The sequence below is a fragment of the Bos indicus x Bos taurus genome, chromosome 4 (assembly GCF_003369695.1).
Source record: "Bos indicus x Bos taurus breed Angus x Brahman F1 hybrid chromosome 4, Bos_hybrid_MaternalHap_v2.0, whole genome shotgun sequence".
NCBI lineage: Eukaryota > Metazoa > Chordata > Mammalia > Artiodactyla > Bovidae > Bos > Bos indicus x Bos taurus.
In genome coordinates this window covers 79,330,682-79,357,640 of record NC_040079.1, presented here as the reverse complement: position 1 = coordinate 79,357,640, position 26,959 = coordinate 79,330,682, and the positions used below count along the sequence as shown (strand labels likewise).

The 26,959-nt window shown below is 35.9% G+C and overlaps 1 protein-coding gene across 17 annotated transcripts in view; it reads right to left on the bottom strand.

Annotated features, from left to right (window-relative positions):
* Positions 1 to 5,208: 5,208 nt before the first annotated feature.
* The window catches only part of LOC113891585 (platelet glycoprotein 4), a 93,790-nt gene continuing 72,039 nt past the window's right edge, over positions 5,209 to 26,959 (bottom strand). For 9 of the 17 annotated variants that reach the window (XM_027539794.1, XM_027539797.1, XM_027539800.1 and 6 more), the window contains 11 exons: positions 23,955 to 24,102; positions 22,946 to 23,125; positions 21,589 to 21,680; positions 19,579 to 19,625; positions 15,799 to 15,868; positions 14,571 to 14,758; positions 13,427 to 13,545; positions 12,460 to 12,533; positions 11,485 to 11,539; positions 10,478 to 10,642; positions 6,332 to 7,271 (listed from right to left, as the gene is read on the bottom strand). In XM_027539794.1, the coding sequence (XP_027395595.1) occupies positions 10,478 to 10,642; positions 11,485 to 11,539; positions 12,460 to 12,533; positions 13,427 to 13,545; positions 14,571 to 14,758; positions 15,799 to 15,868; positions 19,579 to 19,625; positions 21,589 to 21,680; positions 22,946 to 23,125; positions 23,955 to 24,102 (1,138 nt within the window). In that variant the 3' untranslated portion in view covers positions 6,332 to 7,271. Of the gene's footprint in view, positions 7,272 to 8,427; positions 8,898 to 10,477; positions 10,643 to 11,484; positions 11,540 to 12,459; positions 12,534 to 13,426; positions 13,546 to 14,570; positions 14,759 to 15,798; positions 15,869 to 19,578; positions 19,626 to 21,588; positions 21,681 to 22,945; positions 23,126 to 23,954; positions 24,103 to 26,959 lie in introns of those variants that run through there. The other 8 variants (XM_027539795.1, XM_027539789.1, XM_027539803.1 and 5 more) reach the window with 3 other exon arrangements.

Here is a 26,959-nt window from a genome sequence, read left to right as displayed (position 1 = left end):
TCTGTCACTGTCCCCATTTATTTGCAATGAAGTGATGGGACTGGCTGCCATGATCTTAGTTTTATGGATGTTGAATTTCAAGCCTACTTTTTCACTCTCCTCTTTCACTTTCATCAAAAGGCTCTTTAATTCATCTTCAGTTTCTTCCATAGGAAGGTGTCATCTGCATATCTGAGATTATTGATATTTCTCCCTGCAATCTAGACTCCAGCTTGTGCTTCATTCAGTCCAGCATTTCAAATGATGTACTCTGCGTATAAGTTAAATAAGCAGGGTGACAATATATAGCCTTGACATACTTCTTTCCAAATTTGGAATCAGTCGATTATTCATGTCCAGTTCTCACTGTTCCTTCTTGACCTGCATACACATTTCTCAGGAGGCTGGTAAGATGGTCTGGTATTCCCATCTATTTATTATTCACAGCTTGTTGTGATCCATAGAGTCAAAGGCTTTGGTGTAGTCAACAAAGCAGAAGTAGATGTTTTTCTGGAATTGGCTTGCTTCTTCTGTGATCCAAAGGATGGTGGCAATTTGATCTCTGGTGCCTCTGCCTCTTATAAATCTAGTTTGAACATCTGGAAGTTCTCAGTTCACGTGGTGTTGATGTCTAGTTTGAAGAATTTGAGCATTACCTTGCTAGAGTGTGAGATGACTGCAATTGTGTGATAATTTGAACATTCTTTCACATTGTCCTTCTTCGGGATTGGAATGGAAACTGACCTTTTCCAGTCCTGTGGCCACTGTTGAGTTTTCCAAATTTGTGGGCATATTTAGTGCAGCACTTTCACAGTATCATCTTTTAGGATTTGAAATACCTCAGCTGGAAATCTATCTCTTCATATAGTTTTGTTCATAGTCATGCTTCCTAAGGCCCACTTGACTTCACATTCCATGATATCTGACTCTAGATGAGTTATCACAGCATCATGGTTATCTGGGTCCTCAAGAACTTTTTTGTATAGTTCTTCTGTATATTCTTTCCACCTCTTCTTAATATCTTCTGCTTCTGTTAGGTCCATACAGTTTCTGTCCTTTATTGTACCCATAGCAGAGACATTACTTTGCCAACAAAGGTTCGTCTAGTCAAGGCTATGGTTTTTTCTGTGGTCATGTATGGATATGAGAGTTGGACTATGAAGAAGGCTGAGCACCTAAGAATTGATGCTTTTGAACTGTGGTGTTGGAGAAGACTCTTGAGAGTCCCTTGGACTGCAAGGAGATCCAACCAGTCCATTCTGAAGATCAGCCCTGGGATTTCTTTGGAAGGAATGATGCTAAAGCTGAAACTCCAGTACTTTGGCCACTCCTGCGAAGAGTTGACTCATTGGAAAAGACTCTGATGCTGGGAGGGATTGGGGGCAGGAGGAGAAGGATGAGAGAATGAGATGGCTGGATGGCATCACTGACTCAATGGACGTGAGTCTCAGTGCACTCTGGGAGTTGGTGATGGACAGGGAGGCCTGGCGTGCTGGGATTCATGGGGTCGCAAAGAGTCGGACACGACTAAGCAACTGAACTGAACTTGCATGAAATGTTCCCTTGGTTTCTCTAATTTTCTTGAAGAGATCTCTAGTCTTTCATACTCTTGTTTTCCTCTATTTCTTTGCATTGATCACTGAAGAAGGCTTTCTTATCTCTCATTGCTATTCTTTGGAGCTCTGCATTCAGATGGCTGTATCATTCCTTTTCTTCTTTGCCTTTCACTTCTTTTCTTTTCTCAGCTATCTGTAAGGCCTCCTCAGACAACCATTCTGGCTTTTTGCATTTCTTTTTTGGTGAATGATTTTGATTACCACCTCCTGTACAATGTCATGAACCTCCATCCATAGTTCTTCAGGCACTCTGTCTATCAGGTCTAAACCTTTGAATCTGTTTGTCCCTTCTACTGTATAATCATAAGGAATTTGACTTAGGTCATACCTGAATGTTCTAGTGGTTTCCCCTAGTTTCTTCAATTAAAGACTGAATTACGTAATAAAGAGTTTATGATCAGAGCCACAGTCAGCTCCCAGTCTTGTCTTGCTGACAATATAGAGCTTCTCCATCTTTGGCTGCAAATAATATAATCAATCTGATTATGGTATTGACCATCTGATGATGTTCATATGTGGAGTCATGTCTTGTGCTGTTGGAGGAGTGTGTTTGCCGTGACTAGTGTGTATTCTTGGCAAAACCATCTAAAGGTGTTTCCTTAGATGTTTCCAATAACTAAATTATCTTCTTTAATGCTTAGAAAATGGGGTTTGTAAAACTATATTCCACTAATTACCTATCCTGTCATATATAGTACCATCTTTCCATAATGACCATAGTCCTCACCTGTGTAGACTGAATGTAGTGTTAGGGCAGAACAGTAGCTGTAGCCTTGACTTCTGGACCCGAGATCAGTCCAAGTTCAGTTCTCTCCTCCACACTGGCCTTATTTATGCTTATATTACTGTTTAGACACTCATTCTTTTCCAGAAATAAGCCCTTGTCTTTGTATTCTCCTCCCTTACTCATGCTTATCCCTCTCAAGACATCCTCCAGGGAAGAAATCTTTACATGCAGTAAATATGAATATTTGTCATGAATACTGTCAAACAGATCAAAGAACTCCTTCCGTAAGATTTAGAGAGTCAAGTTACTATTGCTTCACCCTCTACCCTGCCAAGCTGATTAGCTCTATAACCATCTGAAAATAGCATTTTCAGATTTCACAGAGCAAACGACAAAGCTAAGTGAAATGCTGCTGCCGCTTCTAAGTTGCTTCAGTCAAGTCTGACTCTGTGTGAACCCGTAGATGGCAGCCCAGCAGCTTCTCCATCCCTGGGATTCTCCAGGCAAGAATACTGGAGTGGGTTGCCATGTCCTTCTCCAATGCATGCATGCATACTAAGTTGCTTTAGTCATGTCCAACTCTGTGTGATGCTACAGACAGCAGCCCACCAGGCTTCTCTGTCCACAGGATTTTCTAGGCAAGAATACTGGAGCGGGTTGTCATTTCCTTCTGCTAAGTGAAATATTTATAGTAGCAAATTTTCAAGCACGATGAACTTTCCTCTCATAGCAGTATGCTTTTATAGCTTTACCCTTTTAAGTCATTCTGTAATAAATCTACCTAATACCAAGAACAAGACAAATAAAACTGTTACACAGGTAGTCTAATTTCACTGTGATTTAATGTGGGCATGTTTACTTCCTTGTGACTAGAAAACACTTTGGTATCCTACCAAACTACAGATTCTGATTCAGTAGGTCTAGGATAGAACCTGAGATTCTGCATTTTTAAGAAGTTCACAGGTGATGCTGAGGCACCTGACTCAGATTTCACACAATGAAGTAAACAAGAGTTTAAACCGTTTGTCCTTAGCTATGTCACTCATGAAGCGCTAGTTCCTTCATGAGTGTATAGACTGGAGCATTTCAGAAATATGTGGATATAAGCTTACTAGCATCTGAGAACAGTTGGGAAAAGAGAATAGGAGTTAATATGTAAAAATGTTAGATAAGGTCAACAATAGCTAATATATAGTTATAGTAGTAATATCAAATATCATTCAAATCATACACATTCAAAACTAAATAAATGAAAAGCAAATCATTTTTCTACTAAAGGAAGTTTTTATTTTCACAAATATTTAATAATGCAGCTACCTTTGAGCCAAGAAAAGAAAAAGCAGAGTATGCCTGTATTTTTTTGATGCCAGTATTTGGCACTAATTCATCTTTAGTTCATCAACTCAACTAGCTGTAAATAACTCAGAAAAACAAATATAGGCAATTCTGTTAGTATATGCAGAAAATCATAATGAATAGTGGTTAATTAAGTGGAGTGGTTATTTATAGTTGTAGGTGACCATGAAGAGGCAGATAGAGAGAAAGCAGCCACAGTGTCTCTAATACATTGAACTTCAACCAGAACACTGAACTGACAGAACACACCCGCAGCAAACTCCAGCTAGAAAGATCCTCTGTAATTCAGACCAGACATTGATAATGGGTTAATAAGATCAACAGCTTATCAAACATGTAAAAATCTAACATACAGCTATGTTTCCCCTAAGATGACACCCCCTTTAACCTCTTTTTTCTGAGTACTGAAAGATCTACACATTTTCTTTTCTTCATGTGCTCGTCAGCAACAGTAAGCCTCAACCCACTTTAGGATGCTACAGATTCTCCAGTTTATGTTAACCCCTTTGCAGATGATACAGATTTTCAAACTTTAAGTTTTAAACACCTGGGTTTTTGGGGTGATTTAACAATGTTGAATAAAAATGTGCCTCTTTAAAATATGGGGCAATTTTTCAATGAAAAAAAGCAGACTAATCCATCCATGTGTACAATTATACTTGCTCTGGGGCAATTAACTCAACATGAAGCATACTCCCCAAAGTGCCGAACTCCCGCCTCAGCACACGCATGTGGAAGCACACACACACACATCCAAACTCATTGTCATATAAAAATAACTGTCTCCCGCTTTTAAAACAGGGTATTATACTTTCTACTAGGTATTTTTAATGTATTTCATTTGTCTTTATGTATGGATTGTTTTTCCTTTTGTATATTTAAAGAGTTTAAAGAAAATATGGTAAGTAATGATAAAAATTAGAATATAGTGAGTACTATGAGCTCATAAGTCAGAACCTTTCTCCCCGCCTACCAATGCAGAAGACATAAGAGGGGCAAGTTCCATCCCTGGGTCAGGAAGACCCTCTGGAGAAGGGCATGGCAACCCACTGCAAGTATTCTTGCCTGGAGAATCCCATGGACAGAGGAGCCTGGCGAGCTACAGTCCATAGGGTTGCAGAGTCAGAAATGACTGAAGCGACTTAGCACACAAATAATATGAGGTGCATTTCTTATTTTTTTTAATTTTTAACAATTTCATATTTTTAAATATGAAGATTTAAAATCTGTGTCATTGATTGTTTATACAGTTCTATCTACCCTTAGGTGGGTATGTAATTTTTTATTCAATTCTTCTGAACTATTTCTGCTTTACATCATTCAACCCTATTTAGTTTAAGACTTAAAGAAGTATCCTTTGTATTCTTCCTAAATCAGCATGTCCACAGGTATCCTAATGTAGTGAAAGTAGACTCAGTATATGAAGACAGATGGCTAGGATCTCACATGTTGTTTTGCCAAAAGTTTTACTTTCCTTTAGGTTTGATGAATTCGTTAACAAAAGAAACCACTCCTTACTCACAAATAAACAATTTCAATTTTTTTGAGTTAATTTCAATATACAGTCATTTTAAAAAAAGAAATACAAGCGATGAAGAAGTCACAGCTTATACACCACCAGATTGGGCCTATCTATATCCAGACTTGAGCAGCACTGAGAAGTCCCTCCTTAATCTGGAGCCCCAACAGGGAAAGGGTCCTGGGAAGTACATCCACCCCATGGGTGAGACTTCAGATTGAAGTTTTGGGATCTCCCATTTATAATCCCAGGCCAGCCACATGCAAACTGATAGCCAAATTGCAGTTTTGGTTTTTAACTTTTACAGTGCTGTTTGTTTCACCTCGTGACTCATCAACATTTCTTAGAACCCCTTGGGGGCTCGTAAGCCCTTCAGGGGTTTAGTAGATTCCAAGATCTACTCTCTTTCCCATATAAAATACTGTCTGACTGGTGGGGCTCACAGGCAGGCACAGAATTCAGGCAGTGTCCAGGCAGGTCAGAAACCTGCTCTCCTGCTCCTGAAGCCTGAACTACACTTTGTTCATTTTAATTTCTCTAACACATCCTCATATTTTAGGAGGATACTTTTTCTATTCCCAGGACATGAAAGGATATTACATCAGTATGTTTTGAATATCTTCAAGATTTTTCCAAAGATCCTTCCAAACTGGTGTTATCTCGGTTTGCAGTTTTGGGTATTTATTTACCCTGGCAACTGACATGACAAGATTATTCCTGATTTTAGTATCTAAACAAAGCAGTTACCAATAATTTATCCTATAAAACACAAGGCAGAATGTGGTCCATCGTCCCCTTCTGTGGGGAGCCTTTTTAGGAGGACTCGTGGTCTCTGCCGTAAGTGAACTTGTGCTTAAGAAAGCAGGACTACCTAGCAATACATCTTCTGGTAAAAAGGAAAGGTCTTTCATAATCTAGAATTTAAGTTCTGCACCTTTAAAGCATGACCAACTATCTTTTTATTTCCTTATCCCCCAACTGGCTCAAAAATTAGTTAAGGAAAAAGTTGTAAAGATTGAATTTAGAAATAATATTTCAAAAGGAAATATTAGATTCATACAGAAACAAAAATTCAGATAGAACAATTAGAAAACTAGAGTAAATATTTTGTGACACAACAGGAACTAGACAAAGTACAAGATTTTAAGGAACATCTTTTAATGTTCAAAACCAGTCTTTCTGAGGTGACAATGAAAGCAAGAAATTTTACAACAAATGACTATGAATACACATTCTACAGCTAGTAATCTTCCACATAATTTCTGTATTATCATTTACATCTCTTAGTACTAGCACAGCATTCTGAAGGTGCCAAGTGTAAGTTGTATGCAACTGAGTAGAAAGATGAAAATTTGCTCAGATTTCCAGAAGAGCTGTAGAACGTGGAAGATAGCAAAGTTCTCAAGCATGTCCAAATGCATAACCATTGACAAAAATATAAGCATATATTGTTATAAATACCATGGTTATAATGCCTTGCTGATGCTGTACAAAGGATTCCGTAGAGGAAAAAAAAACTTGAGAAATGTATAATAAATGGTTCATAGGCTAGTCATTTAGTTTACATTTTCAAATATCTTTCAAAATATTTGCTCTTCAGAGGCAATGTACTGACAGTACTGGGTCTGTGTTTTGCAGGGACACTGATGAGGGTAGTGATGTTTTCCTTTTGATGAGGAAGGCTAGTGTTCAGGGTCCAGGATTTGTGTAGAATGACCATCTCTCTGCTGAATTTAGCATTGGGAATAAATCAGTGAATCAGTACCAAGTAAAAATAAGTGGATCACGCTCAAGCCACATCTGTAGAAACTGAAGTCCATTCCATTGTGAACATGTTGAATTTTTAAAAGTGCTGGTTTTTCGTTCGAAGTGTGGAATTTAATGATGTCTTAATAATCCTTTTGAAATGTGCTGCTGCTTATGGGGGCAGGTGGGAGGGAGTGTCACCAGTTCTTGAACTGTAAGATAAGGTGTGTTTTGCAAAAATAAAGCATGAAAATCTTGACTTTTGTAAGGTGATATTAAGAAAGGTCCTGACATAGCTGGTTCATAAATGTAGAGACTCTTTTACTCCCTGGAAAGAAGAAAGATAAGGTACATATCAGAAATTCATGGGAAAATAGTTAAGACTCAAATTCTATATATTAAAGATGTTGTATTTTCTAGAAATCAGCCCAATTTATCCAGCTGTAGAGAAAACTTCTCTGATGTGCTTCACGGATAAGGCAGTTATTTTCCCATTCCAGGGTTCATGGAAGACTCCTTCCCAGCTCTCAAGAGCTGCACGCAGTCAGATGAGGAGGGTCACTCATTAAATCTGCTCTGCGTGAGCATTTCCACTCCTTGCTGTCCCTTCAGACCATCCTCTGTTTAGTGGTGTATGTACTGCTTCTTTTGAAAAGACTATTGGCTTATTCTCTTCGTGATCCATTGAATAAATCCACACCTTCACTCTCCCATCTTTACTTTATTCCCTCTGCACAGCGTCTCCTTATTTTTCAGTTGTTTATAAATATTCCCAAAGGCATAATTAATTACAATATTCAACATGAGGCCTGTTTAAGGAAATCTATATCTGTGATTCTTCTAAATCTAGTAAATCAAGTAATCAACCTAGAAAATTTTTCTTCTCTATTTGTAAAGAAAAAAAGACATACTGTTGTATAAAGAGCAGTTACTTTCCTTGTAACAGAAGTTTAAGCCAAACCAATATACTTGTTGATAAAGACACTCTGGAAAGTTTTCAGTCTTTTACTTTCAGCTGCATAGCTCTGCTGAATCGCTCAGTTGTGTCCAACTCATTGTGACCACATAGACTCTAGCCCGCCAGGCTCCTCTATCCATGGGGATTCTCCAGGCAAGAATACTGAAGTGGATTGCCATGTCCTCCTCCAGGGGATCTTCCTGACCCAGGAATCAAACCAGGGTCTCCTGCATTGCAGGTGGATTCTTTACCTGCTGAGCTACCAGGGAAGCCCAAGCTACATAGAGACCCAAGATGTTGGACATTCAGGGCTCATTAAGCACTGATGAAATAGGTTATGTAATTTCAATAGAGAATAATACCAAAAAATTTACAACTACTATAGTTCATTTTGAAAAGCTTATCTTCCCACTAGAACAAGTTTTGTTTTAACTTGGCTTTCAATAGATGATATTTTGGTCTATTATATAAATGGTCATATGAATTACTGTGTTTAAACATAACTTGTTACTGGATTGATGACAGGTTTTAAAGGTGATGCCATATTTCCTTTATTATAACATGAATGTATTAGCATTTTGAATACATTCTGTCCAAATAGACCATAGGCAGAATTGTTCAGTCTCCTCTTAAGGAAATATATATAGGCAGAAAGCATCAGAACAAAAGATCGAGTTGCCTTCCTCAGTCTAAGCTTTCAATCTCACGAACACACACACAAAAATTGGTCCAAAAAGGCCAGTTTGTTTTTTAAATCTTCAATTTAACTGATTCACACTTTGAAAATAGTTTTATACTGTTAAAATGTACTTTTCTGTAATGTCTCCAAAAAACAGAAGGGATGCTGATAGATCCATGGCTACTGGAAAATCATAAATTTTTATTAGGGATTAGCTGTGAAATTCATGTAAAATGGCATGATTTGAGCACATGAAGGTCAATAATTGTCAGTGGCAGCTCCAGAATTTCTATACAGGGCAGCTTACTGTCAGCAATCTGAAAGTGGAATGAGAAGACTTGTTTTAAAATTGTGATTGGTTTTCTTCAGAGCAATTTGCTGCTGTTGTTGTTCACTTGATAAATTATGTCCAACTCTTTGCAACCCCATGAACTGGAGCATGCCAGGCTACCCTGTGCTTCACTATCTCCCTGAGTTTGCTCAAACTCATGTCCATTGAATCAGTGATGCCATCTAGCTATCTCATCCTCTGTCACCCTCTTTTCTTCATTCCCTCAGTCTTTTCCAGTGAGTCGGCTCTTCGCATCAGGTGGCCAAAGTACTGGAGCTTCGGCATCAGTCCTTGCTTTAATTTAGATTATATATATATATATATATATATATATATATTTATTTATTTATTTATTTTCTTGTTTTTCTTCTGGGCTTCCCTGGTGGCTTAGACGGTAAAGAATCTGCCTGCAATGCAGGAGACCCGGGTTCAATCCCTGGGTCAGGAAGGTCCTTTGGAGAAGGGAATGGCAACTCATTCCAGAATTCTGGCCTGGAGAATTCCATAGACACAGAAGTCTGGCGAGCTATAGTTCATGAGGTGGAAAGCAGTAGGATACTACTAAGTGACTTTCACTTCGCTTCATTTTTTTTCTTTGATATCCCAGGGAAGGAACGGTGTATAGAACCTATGGGTTAGTAGAGAATCCACTCCCCTCAGGCCATACCAATGCCATGTATGATTATTAAAGAAAGGCTTCCATTTAGAGAAAATAGGGTCTGGTATACACTCCTCTGTGTACAAGGGGACATGGGTACTAATATTTAAAATACAGAGGCCTGAACTCCCTCTTTAGTTTTGCTAAAACTCATCCATCCATATTTATCTGATTTTTCCTTTAAACTCTAATTATTTGGTTTTAGTGAGTTCAACTTTATTCTATTTTCTTGTACTCATTTAATTCTAGTTCCTGAATTATAATCATTCATCAGGGCTTCCACATGGAACATCTAGGGTGCATGTCATGATTTTGGACAGCATGTCTATATGCAGCAGCTCTGTTTTTATATTAATATGCTATTTGCATTTAAAAATAGCATATTTTTATCTGATTTTATCTCTACCATTTAGTGACTCTTTAATTCTCATTATTTTATAGCTTATCTAATTTTACTTTTTATTTTCTTTTCCCTTATAAATTTCAGTCTTCCCAAATAGCTGCCATTTTCAGTTTCACATAACGTTTCCTAGTCAGATATATTAAATTATTTGTGGTTTTTAAAATAACTATCTAGAAATAATTAAGAAATAAAAATTGAGTACATGTATAGCTTTGGTGCAGCATTCTAACTTTTCAAAGGTAACACCTTCACAGTTTAGCCCATTTCCTCCCAAAATAAAGATGAAATATAGTGATCTGTTTAATATTGATAAGCCTAAGTACTCATTCAGTCTTCATTTTAACTTGCATTAAGTGTCTCAAAGTTTCAAGAATATATTAAAAATGATAGTTGACTAGACATGTTCATTAATATTTGCAGCCTAGTTTATAACTGTTTTGATAAAATGAAAACAAGTAATATTTAATGTTACTGAAGTAATATATGGTTTCTGTTATATACTTACTTAATTTACTCTCTTTGATCTGCATGCACAATATGAAATCATGAAAGCAATAAACATCACCACACCAACACTGAGCAAGACGATTTCTACCAGGCCCAGGAGGTTTATTTTCCCAGTCACTTGATTTCTGAACATTTCCGCCTTCTCATCACCAATGGTACCAGTCTGTAATCAAGTTAATAAATAGTGTTATTTGAGTAGGTTTGAGAGCAGAATACTCAAAACTCTCCACTTATGTGTATCACTTTTATCGAAACAGCACACGAATGTCAGTCATCTTTATCTGCAAGACAAGCCTGTTGGAATTCTCTTTGTATGTCAAAGAACACAGTAAATGCCCAGGTAGAATATTTAGAGAGAGAGAGAGAGAGAGAATATTCCTTCCTTTAAACATGTTATCTAGTGTTATTGAATATACTGATTTCATTGATCGGTATAGCAGTCTTACTGAAATATTCTCCAGTTTCCCAGAGGTTGCTTCTTAGTGACAGAAGGAAATGGCAAAGCTCAACTGTTTCTATCCTCTAAAGGCTTATGCAATGCATTTCCTAATTCTGTGGTTTATCGGTTCCATGATTTATATTTAAAATATCTTGTCAGGCACTAGATAGACAGCCTACATCTACTCTTAATTTGCCCATTATAAGCTTGGGTGGTTTTATTAGCACTACAAGGCTCATATTGAGTTATTTGGAGTTTAATATTTTCATGACTCTTTCCTAACACATGTACTATGACAAGGAAAATTATCTAATAAATGTATTATGAAGTATTTTTATTTTCATAAAAGTTAGACTAAGTCTAACATAATCCTGATACTTCTGTATGACTTGTTTTAAAAAATAATTAATTATATAATTAATAATATATAAACTCACCCATAGATACAATGGAAAAACAAGTTCAAATACTGTGTGTGTGTGTGTGTATTTAATTTTCAAACATCAAAAACTTTTTCTGTATATTAAGCTTACTGTTTTTAGTGACTAATAGATAAAAATACTAACCTCATTAAGCCAAAGAATAGGGACAATATAGTTGTGCTTCAGATTCTTCAATGCTCTGTAATAAACATTGAAAATAAGTATGAAAATATATACTAATATGCTATACACATATGACAGATATTAGTAATTACTAGTGAAAATAAATGTTCAGAAATTAGTTGCTTTTACAACCTGGTTAAGTTACGTGCTTTGTTTCCCCTGTAATGAAGCATTTAAATTTTAATATTGCTGTTTCTCAGACATCTTTCCTACATACACATCTTTTTAATACAGATTTTTAAAAATATTTATTTATTTTTGGCTGCACTGGGTCTTCGTTGCCATACGTGGGCCTTTTCTAGCTGCGGCCAGCAGGGGCTACTCTGTAGTTGCTGTGCATGGGCTTCTCGTTGGAGTGGTTTCTCTTGTTGTGGAGCATAGGCTCCAGGAGCGCAGGCTTCAGTAGCTCTGCATATGGGCTCAGTAGTTACGACTCAACAGCTCCAGAGCACAGGCTCAGTTGTTGTGGTGCACGGGGTTAGTTTCCCAGAGGCCTGTGGGATCTTCCCGTATCAGGTATCAAACCAGCGTCCCTTGCAGTGCAAGGTGGACTCTTAAGCACTGAACCATAGGAAAGCCATCTAATACAGGTTTTTTAATTAGAGTGACTTTTTCTAAGTATGTATTTTTCCTTTAAACAAATTCTACCCAGGAAACTAAAATATGAATGCTGAAACTATTGTCATAAAAATATTTGGACAGTTAGCAAAGAGAGAAATACCAGAAATACTCATTCCAAAATATGGGTAAGTACCATTTCACTACACATTAGATGTAATTCTAAATTACAAATGACAGTTATAAGCATTTGATAATTATTTAATGACATTAAGCCAAACAGAAGTTGAAATTTTATTTCCATCTCCTTTGATAGATATATCCGCATCTTATAAGAAAATTTGAAAAATCGAAATAAAACTTGTTTAAGAAACTCACTCAATTTTTTTTGCTGGCTTGACCAGCATGTTGACCTGCAGCCGTTTTGCAAACCGTAAAGTAAATCCAGTTATCTAAAAAGAGAACAAACTAATTACCAGCTTATTTTAAAAACATTCTTTTATAATATCCAGACCTTATTTTTGTTATGTAGAGCCTAAGGTGAAAGTGTACTACTTGAACCTGTGAAATTTGTTATTTATTAATTGGACTTAATCAGACATATTGAATATTACTATGAGTATATGCATATGTGTATACAGATATATCCTTGCCCAACCTAATGTCAAGGTTTAGTTAGATTTGTGATGTTTACTTGAATTGCTTTTGGGGAATTAGTAATGACATCAACAGTAGTGAAATCTAAAACTCATTTGACAAAATATATCCTGGAATTTAAATACATACTCAGTCAGAATCCATGTATCATCAGTATAATTATAATGTTACTTCTGTCATCATTTAAACTAAAATATGACTACTAAAGTCCTGACATTTCATTTAGCTGTTGAAAAGGGGAATATTAATATAAATGAAAAATTGAAACTATTAAACTATAGGGACTTAATAGATTTTTCTTGACAGTAAGAAATATATTTGATCTTGCCTCAAGTGCATGTATACCCATAAAAAATTTTTAATCCCTCATGATCTACAGGGTCCCTTCATATAAGCAATATTTGCAGTTAAGAATAAAGTACATTTGAAAGAGTAACATATAAAATCATTTTAATCCAAATAGAATGATTTTCATTATTCCTGACCTTTACTGAAAAACTAAAATTATCTTGACATTTCATAAGCAACAACAGGAAGAAATCACTGTAATTTTCCTTGAAGTAAAAATAAGTAATTTATTAAGAATGGAGTACAATAAATGTGACTAAATGTGACTGATAGAAAGGAGATAATTTAATTTTTTCTTCATTTTTATAAAATAAATCCGATCAATAAAGTATTTGCTTACAGGTTCAACATCTAAGTACGTGCTATGTTCTTCTTCATTTGGACTTAAGCTTTCAATAGGTTCTGCAAGTTCAGGACTTCCATGTAGAAAATGAGGAAGTGAAATGTACACAGGTTTTCCTGAAAGCAAGTTTTAAGAGACAGTTGGGATAAATCATTTTCCTCATTTCATATACCACCTAGGAAAGATTTCCTTGAAAACAAAGCTTTATAATTTAAAAAAAGAAATGCAAATTTGGCTTTGAAATCTAATCAGGGGATGAGAGTGAGGGAAAATTATAGTATCTGATCACTTTTGAACAAAAATAAAATGTAAACTTCTACATCATCCTACTGACTATTTAGTTAATGTCTGTTGTTCATCCCTTAAGGTGTTTATTTTCACCTTAGGTGTTTTCAATATGTAAAGCTTAGCTACTGAACACAAAGTTACAACCATATACCATCATGTTTCAGGCTGTAAAATGTCTTTGGACTGAGAATTTATTTAAAGAGGCTTTTCTTTCTTTATTCTCACCCACTCTAACATGAAGAAGGTAAGCAAAATAAGATAGACTCCAGATGCCATGTTTGAATCAATTTTTGTTTCAGAGACATCCTAAAATATACTTATTTTATTTACAGATTCTAGATTAGAATAAGAAAAATGTCAGATGGACAAGTTGGGATGCTCAAAGTATTCTGCAAACTATTTTCATTTTACCCTACATCTAAAAGGAGCACAGCCATTCTGCACAGCAAAAGAAATGGTCAGAAATGAAACGGGTAGGAGAAAATACTTCCAAAACACGTATCCCATAAGTGATTAACATCCAAAATATACAAGAATTCGCGCAACTCAAAAAACATAAATAAACCATTTAAAAATGAGCAAAAGACCTAAAGAGACATTTTCCAAGTAGCACGGGAAGTATCGATAAGCATGATTATACCTAATAAAAACTAACTTTTGGAACACGAAAATAACTGAGACCCTGAAGCAAGACAAACATCAAAACAAAAATATCCTACCATCACTCTTACTTTCTGCCCTTATTGCTTTCTCACTTTATATTTCTGGTGGAAAGGAATCCTGGGTGAAGTTTACATTTTAAAGGATAATGCAAATTATGCCATGGATTGTGACACTGAGAACTTGTACTCACCTTCTTTGCATTTGCCAATGTCTAGCACACCATATAAGGTACAATTTTTTGAGATGATTTTTTCTGTGCAGAAACAGTGGTTGTCTGGATTTTGAAATGGAGATGCAAAAGCAAAGGATGGAAGAATAAATCTATACACAGGGATTCCTTTCAGATTTATTTCAGCTCCAAACACAGCATAGATGGACCTGAATACAGATAAGAAAGAGCTTCATTCCGGGAATCTAAACTTCGTTGTGGAAATTTGTTTTATCTTCTATTTAAATTAATACTATTGCTGCCTTAAATTAGAAAAATTAGATATAATCTTATTAGAATCCTTACCTTTTAGGAAAAAAAAAACTTGCAAAATTTTAAGACACACTAGAACTTAATACTTGAGTATGAGCTATTCTTATCTTTGTTTTCAAACGCTTCTGAGAAATATTTTTGCTTGTGAATTACCGTGGAGTATTTACAATTAAGGCATTCCTCACAGTTAGTTTCGTTTATGGATTAAATATTTTCTAATCCCCAGTTGACTATTTGAAGAAATGCTGTTCTCTTCAATTTTACAGATAAGGAAAAAGATTCAGAGATATTATGCTTGCTTTACGAAACAGTGTTAAGAAACCAGGTGAGCATTCAAGGATAGACGCCAGCGCTTGCGTGATGGCTACTGGGCCCCCATCAATTTGAAAAGATGCTGTATGGTCAGTGGGGCACATGGACATGGTTCTGTGTTTGTGGTATCCTCTTCTTTACAAAGACTGGGCATGCCTTTCTAGATTTGACTGTTATCACTCTTACTGCTAATTTAGAAAAAGAATGAAAAAAGTAGTTCTTAAAAATAACAAAAAGAAACTGATTTGTATTATACACAACGTCCTTCTACATCAAATTTTAAAGACTCATAAATATATTGTGTGTGTGTGTGTGTATGTTTGTATTGGTGGCTCAGTTGTGTCCAACTCTTTGCAACCCCATGGGCTGTAGCCCACCATGGTCCTCTGTCCATGGGATTCTCTAGGCAAGAATACTGGAGTGGTTTGCCATTACCTTCTGCAGGGCATAAATACATCATGAATTTCACATTGTATTTATTCTTAATAGATCAGGAAAAAAGTCCCTAAAAGTATTTTCTTTTTCTCAAATAACATGATTAATAAGCATGAGTTTCTTGGTCTGTGTTTTATCACTTAGAGAAAGAATTCTGACTTGGAAAAATACATCATTGTCTTTCTCTTACCTGCAAATATCAGAGGAGAAAAATTGCAATACCCTTGTCTTCTCAACAAAAGGTGGAAATGAGGCTGCATCTGTTTAAAAACCAAACCAGTGGCAAGGGATTAGATGGAAAGAGTGCATCTTAGACAAATCTAGAAATCTTGATTCCAGCATGGTTAAGAGAGATATAATGCAAACTGTATATATAAAATTAAAATTCTCCAGTAACTGCATTTTAAAGATGAAAAAAAAAATGTATCAAGTATATGTTGTTTAACCCCATATATCAAAAATACCATCATTTTAACATATAAAAATTAACAAATTTCTGAAAATCCAGTGTTTATACTTACCCTATTTCAGTTTGTACTAGCTGTGTTTCAAGTGCTGCTGAATTGTGACCTGTAGCTGCTGCTGCTGCTGCTGCTGCTGCTGCTAAGTTGCTTCAGTCGTGTCCGACTCTGCGCGACCCCATAGACGGCAGCCCACCAGGCTCCCCCGTCACTGGGATTCTCCAGGCAAGAATACTGGAGTGGGTTGCCATTTCCTTCTCCAATGCATGAAAGTGAAAAGTGAAAGTGAAGTCGCTCAGTTGTTTCCGACTCTTAGCGACCCCACGGACTGCAGCCAGCAGGCTCCTCCATCCATGGGATTTTCCAGGCAAGAGTACTGGAGTGGGGTGCCATTGCCTTCTCCGATGTAGCTAGCAGCTACCATATCTAATAAGACTGTATACTATACGTAGTCATTGGTATTCTGTTTCATATTAAATTTTCCCATTCCATAAGTACAGATGAAAGTTTTTAAAAATGTCAAAATTACGTTGTCAAAATTACGTTGTTAAAACTGCAATTTTATGTTTTTAAATCTTCCATCTATCAGTAGAATAGCAATTTTTTAATCTTGAGATTCCTTTAAAACTCATTTTTGTAAATGTTGTGTGTACTTTTAATAGCGATCCATTCACCTACCCTTATGGCTGATCAATATTTTTTAAATCACTAAACAATTTCACACAAATGGTTGGAAAATGTACACATCAAACTAAAAAGGGCATTTTTTGAGCTTAGTAAATCTTTACTACGGTTGTGCTCCATTGTACACACTGGATGTAAGAAAAAATAGCTAGATAATTCCTCCATTTGCTCCACAAATTAATATCACCAAACATGAGCCACCACTGAATGTGTTTGTTCAAAACAGTAAGACCTACCCTTCAGTTATGAATACCATACTCTTTTTCTGGTAACGGCTCTGACCTTGTGATTTTATTACATTTCACTTACATTTTTGTGATAGGTGAAATATAACAGAGGATCTCAGTGAACCTGATAGAGACATTGAGAGAATGGGATACTGAAGGTTAAATTCCCCAAATAGGTCCCTGAATGGGCCTTGCCTACAACTGTTGTCCCAACACCTTAGCCATTAATGGAAAAGAGTACACTGAAAATCTTTAAAAACCATCGGAAATATCATCAAAGATTATGTTGTAATGACACCAGTAACTACCAAGAGCCATGACCATAACATAGCTGATACTAGCAGGGCTCTCTTTTTTTAAAATACATTCAAATATAAATAAATGTTTTCATTTTATGTCTTTAAACTTAATGAAGAAGATAGAGGAAGTACTTCTAAATCATGATTTAAAAATCAACTTGCATCCATTTACATTTCATTAGTCTTTTTCTCAGAGAAGGCAATGGCACCCCACTCCAGTACTCTTGCCTGGAAAAATCCCATGGACGGAGAAACCTGGTGGGCTGCAGTCCATGGGGTCGCTAAGAGCTGGACACACCTGAGCAACTTCACTTTCACTTTTCACTTTCATGCATTGGAGAAGGAAATGGCAACCCACTCCAGTGTTCTTGCCTGGAGAATCCCAGGGACGGGGGTGCCTGGTGGGCTGCTGTCTATGGGGTCGCACAGAGTCAGATACAACTGAAGCGACTTAGCAGCAGCAGCAGCAGTCTCTTTTTCTAGTACTGTGACCAAGAATCTCCCATCAGAGTCCCTGGTCTACCCGGTCAATCTTTGCTCCTAGTTTGTTTTACTGTTATTTTCTTCTTAGATACTTTTAATTTCATGCTTGATTCTATGTATATGTTACTGTCATTAATGGATCCTCTTATTACTGTTTTAAAAATGCTCTATTTTTTGTTTTAGACTAAGATTTAAATATATTTTAAGCCCATAAGCAATAGTTTACTATTTAGGAGAAGCACACTATATTTCTCTCTTAAGGACTGAAGTGTATGCTTATGAAATTAAAGTTAGTGGTATTGGGACAGTTGACTATTTACAGAAATGAGCTACTTGGAAAGGATTTCTTCACCCATCACCATGACTCTAAAGTGTTGCGAAGCAAATTCAGCGGTGGTTTTACTGGTGTTTTTTTTGTTTGTTTGTTTTTTTAGCAGAGTGTAAACAAAATTAAATAAACCTGTGAAACTCAGCAATACCTTTGTGAAAATGAACGTTCTCTATGTTTCCTTCTTATTTTCTTTTATGTACTTTATGTATAATATTTTTTTCTTCATTGTGTTACATTCTTCTAAAGTGTTAACCTTATCAACTTTACACGCACAATATTCTGCTTCTGCTTCTTAGTAGCTGGAAGATCACCTTTGATTTTAAATACCTAATGGTATTTTATTCCTATTACTTTTTAAAATTTTAATACTTAAACTAATAGGCATATGTGTACTTTGCTTTTCCTTAAGGAGAATAATAAACTGGATCTATCACACTCTGAATCTAAAGTCCTAGTACCTTCTTTCTTCCCAGCTCTAATTCACAGTTATTTTTGCATACATTTCTCATGGTTAGTACAGATGCAGCTGTGTTTCATTGTTGTTGTTTTCTTTCTCATTTTAATCACCTCATTTAAAATCTGTGTTCAGCCTTGAACGTCTCTGATTCTGCCTCATATCGAAACCTGCACTTGGACACAAGTTTTACTTTTGTATTTATCTTGATTTTTTAATTCTTTAAGTTTTAAACTATTCAGTTCAGTTTTGTCCGACTCTTTGTGATCCCATGGACTGCAGCATGCCAGACTTCCCTGTCTATCACCAACTCCCAGAGCTTGCTCAAACTTGTGTCCATCAAGTTGGTGATGCCGTCCAACCATCTCATCCTCAGCCGTCCGCTTCTCCTCCTGCCTTCAGACTTTCCCATCATCAGAATCTTTTCTTAAGGAGTCAGTTCTTTGCGTCAGGTGGTCAAAGTATTGGAGTTTCATTTCAGCATCAGTCCTTCCAATGAATATTCAGGACTGATTTCCTTTAGGATTGACTGGTTTGATCTCCTTGCAGTCCTTGGGACTCTCAAAAAGAGTCTACTCCGACACCACAGTTCAAAAGTATCAATTCTGCACTCAGCTTTCTTTATGGTCCAACTCTCACACTCATACATGACTAATGGAAAAACCATAGGTTTGACTAGACGGACCTTTGTCGGCAAAGTAATGTCTCTGCTTTTGAATATGCTGTCTTGGTTTGTCATAGCTTATATAGTATTTCCAAAACATGCAAAACGTAACTACTACTCTAAAATATTCTACCCCCTTACTTCTGTGGCCAGGAAGGAAGTTCACTTAAGTAAAGCTTTTACGAAGCAAACATTTCCCAAGGAATGCAGTAAAGGCTTATCTTCAATGGTTAATATTCAGAAATCCCATCACAAAGATAAATAAATGCATATCCTCAACCCCCAGAACATTGTAGATATGATGGAGGATTTGTAGGAGAAAGAAGGTGGTTTCATTGTGATATTACCACAAAACAGATGTCCTTACCTGTACCATTAATCAGGTCACAATAACTTGACCAATAGGAGAGATTCCTTAGGAATTAAAAAAAGAAAAAGAAAATGATCAGTCTCATTTCAGGAGCACCTTCTCATATTACATTGTCTATTATGAGTCAGTATTTCTGCAGAAATAATAACAATTAATTAGACTAGATGTGACAGGTGCTAAGTTTAAGAAATGTTCTAAGTCATTTGGTCTATGTATTGTTTGAAGCCGGCATCTTGTTGAGATAAAGGAAGAGCTTGATAATACTAAGTAGCTAGATTATAAAATAAAAGCTGCCAAAATTTGGTAGTTAGGAACAACTTGGAAAAGATAAAGTTCTGCAAAAAGAAAATTTAAAAACACATATCAGACATTTAGATGTCTACTTCAAGAAAGTTTTTTGTTGTTGCTCCAGTGGGAGAAATGGAGTATTTCATATTATGTTGAAGTGTCCAGCTGAGGAGGAAGATACTAAATGGTTAACTGATATAAACTCATTATGAGAGAAAAGAGTAGAATGTGGAAAAGGAAAGAGATGTTTGATTAATAGAGATTTAGAAACATGTAGAAAATCAATATATACTTTTCCTCTCAACTCTTGCTTGAGCTGGCATTAAAGCAGGATGAAGTTTATTAATTTATATTCTGGTATCTACATAAAATATACATGTGTGTGTATATTTATATATGGAAATAATGAAAACAACAGTAGTTATAGTTTCTCTGTATGCTCAACCACTTTTTGGTGATGGAAAAATGGTTTTGTGACTCTAACATACCATCCAGTAAGATGTCAAGGCAAGCTATTGCTTCTTTTTTAAACAGAATAAGCTGTCAGTCATGTTCAGTCGGTTAAGTTAACCTTATCATAATCTTAAATGAAATTCTTACTCCAATTTGGAGCATTTAGTAACTCTCCTTAAAAACTGGTAATATTGAAATGCAAGAAATTCTCACTTTCCTCAATATACAGAGATGTGATTTCCCTAAAATGAACATTTAGAAGTGTTTGTTTTCCTCCATTAGAATTTTCAAAATGATAAAAGACTGTGAACTCTGTAGATGAAAAGTCTACATGAGTGCGTATTTAACTGTCTTAGGCAATTTTTAGGGACACACTCAGTGTGAAGTAATGGTTACTTAATCATAAAAATATTTCATCTCTTTTGATTTTGATCACTTTATTCTTTGTCAGGAATTACTGATCTTAAAACTCTAATTTCAACTTTGAGGAGAAAAGCTTTTCCCCATTGATGTTTATTGGGCTTCTTTGTATTTTAGCTAGATGACAGATTAGGTGTACTGCACATAAACAGGCAGGAACTTGGGAGAAGTAGGAAATCATGGGTATGTGAACATATCTCATTCTACTACTACTTCATAGGAAGTGTACACTTTATTTTCAGGTTTAATATGTCAGTTTTGGAACAGGAAATAATAATTCCATTTTTTGCATTGACAATGGTTTAAAAAGCTGAATTATCAATATAGAAAATTATTTCAGGAAAATTTTTAAGGGACAAGTCATGAAAATGTTCACATGGATTCATTGAACATTCATCTTTATAGGTACATTTAATCATCTCCCTGGAATGAATGATGTTTTTTGACATGCTCAGTTAAAAAAGAAACAGGAAGATGTCTGTATTCTGACTTGCTAGATGATGAGTTGATATATTGATTTTCCTCATTTTCATTTATGTCATTGTTGCGTGTAAGATAATACCGGTTATGCAGCAGAGATGGAAGTAGTCCCTTTAGATTTCTTTATGTAAGAGAACTTGTTCATAAAGGTGAACCCTCCAGTGGGGCTGATACTCAGCAAAAATGCACTAGTGTGACCAGTCATCACAACTAAAGGATTAATGCCTGGTAGACCTAGGGAGTTTCTAGGGCTGAGATACAAACAGCTCTGTCCCACAGGTTGTGCCTGTGCTTTACCAGCTGGTAAATAAATTTCTTGCCTGCCTTAGAGTATCCTAGTGACACACACTTTGCCTGGATACTTACTTTCTGCCTTTGTATGTGTCAATTATAGCAACTTTGCTTATGTCGTCCTTTCCATTGAAAACTTTGTAAATTCCATCCGCAGTATTATTGTACTGAAGAGATACAAGAAACAATTACTTGTACAACAAACCATACTTTCCAAGTTATTAAATATGTAATTAACTCACATTTCTCAGTGGTTGTTCATAATTATTTCATACGATTTTAAATATACATGCAATAGTTTCAAAATTATTGGTCTTTAATATTTTAAAAAGACAGAATACAAAAGGTGACTAAAAATAAGTGTTAGATGCCGAGACAAAGTAAGATAACAAATGCCAAAGCTGTCGTGATCAAATTCTAGCGCTCTCTGTTTTATTTAATCCAGAAAGGCCATTTTGATCACTACTCCTGATATATTGAGGTGAGGCGAGAGTGAACAAAACCTATGAGAAAAATGACCAATGTCTGGACATTGTCCAATGTTATGATCTCTAAGTAGTTACTAAGACGAAGTGCACAAAATTAACAACAGAATTAGCCGAGGAAAGAAATAAGAATATGTGAGTGAAATAATAGTAACTGAATTTATCTCCCTTAAGGCTTTCTGTATTCATATTTGATTGATATATGAACTTGCAACGCTAAAAACCATCTAAAGTAAAATAACAATGAACTGCAAAATATAATTAATATCTCATATAGTGCCAAAAGGAATCACAGTAAAATTTTCCATGCAATAGTCACCTTGTCCTATTTGTAATTCAGAACATTCTGCCATAACTAAGTACATCACCAAATTCACTTTTTATCTCCAAACTGCCATTTCATGAGTTTGTAGATAGAAGTTCTTATCAGCTCTGAGCACTGCACTCACTCACAGAAGTTCTTACCAACTAAATCCGAGAGAATACAACATGCTGATGTATCAATCTTGTGTACAATTTAAGGTGACTTTTAAATTTACACTGAAACAATTTTTAAAGAATGATATGATGAATATAATTAACAAAAATAAAATACAGCTTAAACTTTTTTTTTTTTTTTTAGACAGGAAACCAAAACCAAAAACAGTATTCAAACTCTTAGCACCTTATAACCTAATTTTAGACAATTGCATATTTATCTAGGAGTGGAAACTTGATTAAATGGCCACTTCTTAATCTTAAACTTAATTGTCAAATCCAGATAAGTAAATTTTCCCAACCAGGAAAGCTAAATCCATGTGAGGTAGAGATTTTTTAAAACTTATGGTATGTATTCTGAGATCTGAAATAGGGTTTAACACACTGAATGATAAACTTATGAATTGCCAATGTGATTATATTTATCCAGTTAAAGTCTAACAGTATCAACATTTATAATTGTTACTCACAGGATAAAACACACCAATTGTAGTAGTAATAGGATATGGAACCAAATTCAAGAATGGATCCGTATAGCCCCACAATAGTTCTTTCAAAGTTCTGTTTTGAAACATAGAAGATTTGGACTTTTTGATAAATGAATTGAGTATTCCTTGCATAAATGTATTTGGATACAGCTGTGGTGCAGCCTGCAAAAAAAAAAAAAATCATGGTTTAAGACACCAACTGCAATATCACTTTCTTAACAAATAAATATAAATACAAGAATTAAACTGAATAAAACAATTTCCAGCTATCTTTAAAATGACTGCCAAATCTAGCCAGGACTAAAGTATATTATTTCTTCATCTCTTAATGATTACATTTCTCTGTGGTTGTGTGGGCCACAGGAAGAGGAGTTTCAAAGTTAAGTCCTACTTTTTGACAAATTTTACTTATTTATTTCATTAGTGATTTATTTTGGCTGTGCTGAGTCTTCATTGCTGTGCACGCTTCTCTCTAGTTGCCTTGAGCAGGGCCAGTCTCTAGTTGTGGTGCACGGGCTTCTCATTGTGGTGGCTTCTCTTGGTGCAGAGCATGGGCTCTCGGGTGTGCAGACTTTAGTAGCTGAGGCATGTGGGCTCAGTGGTTGCGGCTCCCCAGCTCTAGAACACGTGCTCAACAGTTGCGGTGCGCAGGCTTAGCAGCTCTGAGGCATGTGGGATCTTCCTGGACCAGGGATTGAACTCATGTCTCCTGCATTATCAGGTGGATTCTTTATCACTGAGCCACCAGGGAAGCCCCATAAATCCTTTTTAAAATGATACACTCTAAGTGGTCTTCTAATCAGTCTTCAGTTGTTTATTCTATCATCTTGTCATCTTTCCAAATGATCGTAATTCAAAATAATAACATAAGAAAGCATTTTTATAAAAATGAAAAAAAAAAAGATATCTAATTGCAGTTTTAATCATGAGATTATTTACAGTTGGGTTCTAGAGGATTTCAAAATCAGTAATTTTGCTGTTGTCTACTCACTGCTACAGCCAGGTTGAGAATGGTGAATGTGTCATCCTCAGTTCCAACTGATAGCGAGGGTTCAAAGATGGCACCATTGGGCTGCAGGAAAGAGACCGTGTGGGTCTCAGGGTCCTGGGTTATATTTTCCTTGGCTAGATAACGAACTCTGAAAAACAGGAGGAACTAAAACTCAAAAGCATTGTTTCAAATGAATGTCATTCATTCTTGCAACAAATAATTTTAAGTACATAGACTAGACTGTGTCAGAAATTATGCTAAACAAGTAGACCAAAAGGATAAGCAAGCTGATGGTGAGACTCTAGCAAATTAGAGAAGGAAGGTCTTAGATGTACATACCAGGGGAGAAGGAATACATGTTATTATAGGAGGTTACACAGATTCTGTGAGAAGACAGAATAGGTACAAACCCAGGCTTGGGATGGTTATGGTGGGATAATGGACAGGATACAATTCCATATAAGTGGTTTGAGTGAAAGATAGAACTTTAACTTGGTAAAATATGGTAGAACATATAGGATAAGTAAGAACATGGTAAATAACATGTTTCAACATGGTTGGTTTATAGTGTCTGAGGAAGGGGGTGGTAGAAAACACAGCCACTGAAATGAGCAATATTTCAAAGACTAAAGGATTGCATTCTACATTCAGATGTTCACCTTTTATCTTGAGGGTGAGGGGAAAATACAGAAGTTGAAGCAGGGGAATATTATGAGCCCGTTTTCTTATATTAGAAGGACTGTTCAAAGTAAATAGCCTTTCTATCACTGGCTTGGCTATAATTTTCATTATTTTAATGAAAGTTAAAGATGGCAATGGCACCGCACTCCAGCACTCTTGCCTGGAAAATCCCATGGACGGAGGAGCCTGGTGGGCCGCAGTCCACGGGGTCACTAAGAGTCAGACAAGACTCAGCGACTTCACTTTCACTTTTCACTTTCATGCATTGGAGAAGGAAATGGCAACCCACTCCAGTGTTCTTGCCTGGAGAATCCCAGGGATGGGGGAGCCTGGTGGGCTGCCGTCTATGGCGTCACACAGAGTCGGACACGACTGAAGCGACTTAGCAGTATCAGCAGCAAAGATAACTAACAATATATTTCCACATCACAGATCAATTCCTCTCCAACCCTACCCCATGTATGGAATAGTTACTAGTTCTGAGCTCCTGGCTGTAATCTCTAGGCAGAGTACCAACTACTTTCTAGGAATGTGGTGAAGGGTAATATCATGGGAAAAAAATATTTTGTACATACAAGATATTTACTGAGATGAAATAAGGTGTACATTATTCACTGCTCTATCATATATCCGAATGTCTCTATCATGTGATCTAATAGTTATTTGTTGTTATCTAAGATAAAAATTGACAAAATATGGGACTGAAATAGAAAAAACAAAACCAACCAGAAAAGCCTGACCTGATTTCAATCAAGTATAATAAAAATGTAGGTTCCTATGCCATAGGTATTATGAGTATTTTGTATCCCCAAGCAGTGTCTGGTACATGGATAAGTTCTTGGTAAATAGTTTTGAATGAAGAAATTATTTTTTACATTCTTTAAAAAGAGAATTCACAAAAATATGGAAATATATATTATTTCTAATACAATTTCATCAAGCTCTTTATTGTTTATTCTCCTTGGAGTAGTGTAGACATACAAAGAATATAAATATGTGAGACATCATCCTGGAGAATCTATTACTAATCAGTTACTCTTTTATATTAGATAGTTATATGTTAAAATGATATTACATATTCATATTTAAAATTAAAATAATTTTCAGGAACATTTATATTTATATAATTGAAATAATAGCAATATAAGTAAGTGTAAGTAACTGAAAGTCACTCATTGGTGTCTGACTTTTTGCGACCCGATGGACTATACAGTCCATGGAATTCTCCAGGCCAGAATACTGGAGTGGGTAGCCTTTCCCTTCTCCAGGGTATCTTCCCAGCCCAGGGATCGAACCCAGGTCTCCCGCATTGCAGGTGGCTTCTTTACCACCTGAGCCATAGTTGTGACCCAAATTGTAGTTTACTTAGTTGTACTTACATTATACCAGCAGATGGCACTCACTAACAGAAAAAAAATCCTTCTAACTGAGGTCTGTGTTTACAATGTACTTGAAAAAGAGATTATAAGTACTCAAGTTTTTGTTTAAAAATTAGAATGTACACAGGTTTTACAGAGTGTTGGTTAATAAGGTTAAAGGGAGGAAATTGCTTCATATTTTGTTTTCCATGTACTCCTGGCAAAGCAAAGTAATTAAAAAATTAATGTTCTATCTGAGAATATTCTGAAGGAGTTACCAGGTCTTCATAGAGATGATATACATAACTAACATCTCAGTCCAGGAAGTTTCATGCTTTGACTCATGTCACACCCTGTCAAAGTTTCATCAAGCTCACTTCAGCAGCTAAAAGGCAAATAAGCCTGTGTGGTTCTGTTGAGGAGGGACATCCTCTTCCACTTCCAACTTCAACTGAATTCAGGGTGTAATTGATAGGAAGTAAATTCACCTCAGCACGTGGAAGACTCTCAAACTATTAACTTTTTCTGAAAGGTAACCATTGTTTTTCCCATTATTTAGGGCATCTAGGTAGACAGTAAGGATTCCTTTGGCAACATCATAAAACATCATGAGATTCCTTTAGAATTGTTATATAAATTTGAGTTTGTTTACATACTTTAGCTGAAAATCCAACTTCTCCAACCCTCACCTCATTGCTTCTCCAAGTAAATGAATTATATCTAATCCACTCTATTTTTATCATGAAGGTTTTAGCCTCCAAGAATAAGATATGTATCTTATCACCTATCCAGAGCAGGACTGGGACAGGATTCTATATTATGATTGTTTTTTACATTCCACAATGAATACCCTTAAAAGTAAAAACATACCCCCCGACACACAAACAAGCAAAAAAATTAAGCAAAACCTGTGATGAGACAGATCTCAAATACCACCTATTTTCTCTTATCACATGTATTCAGTTC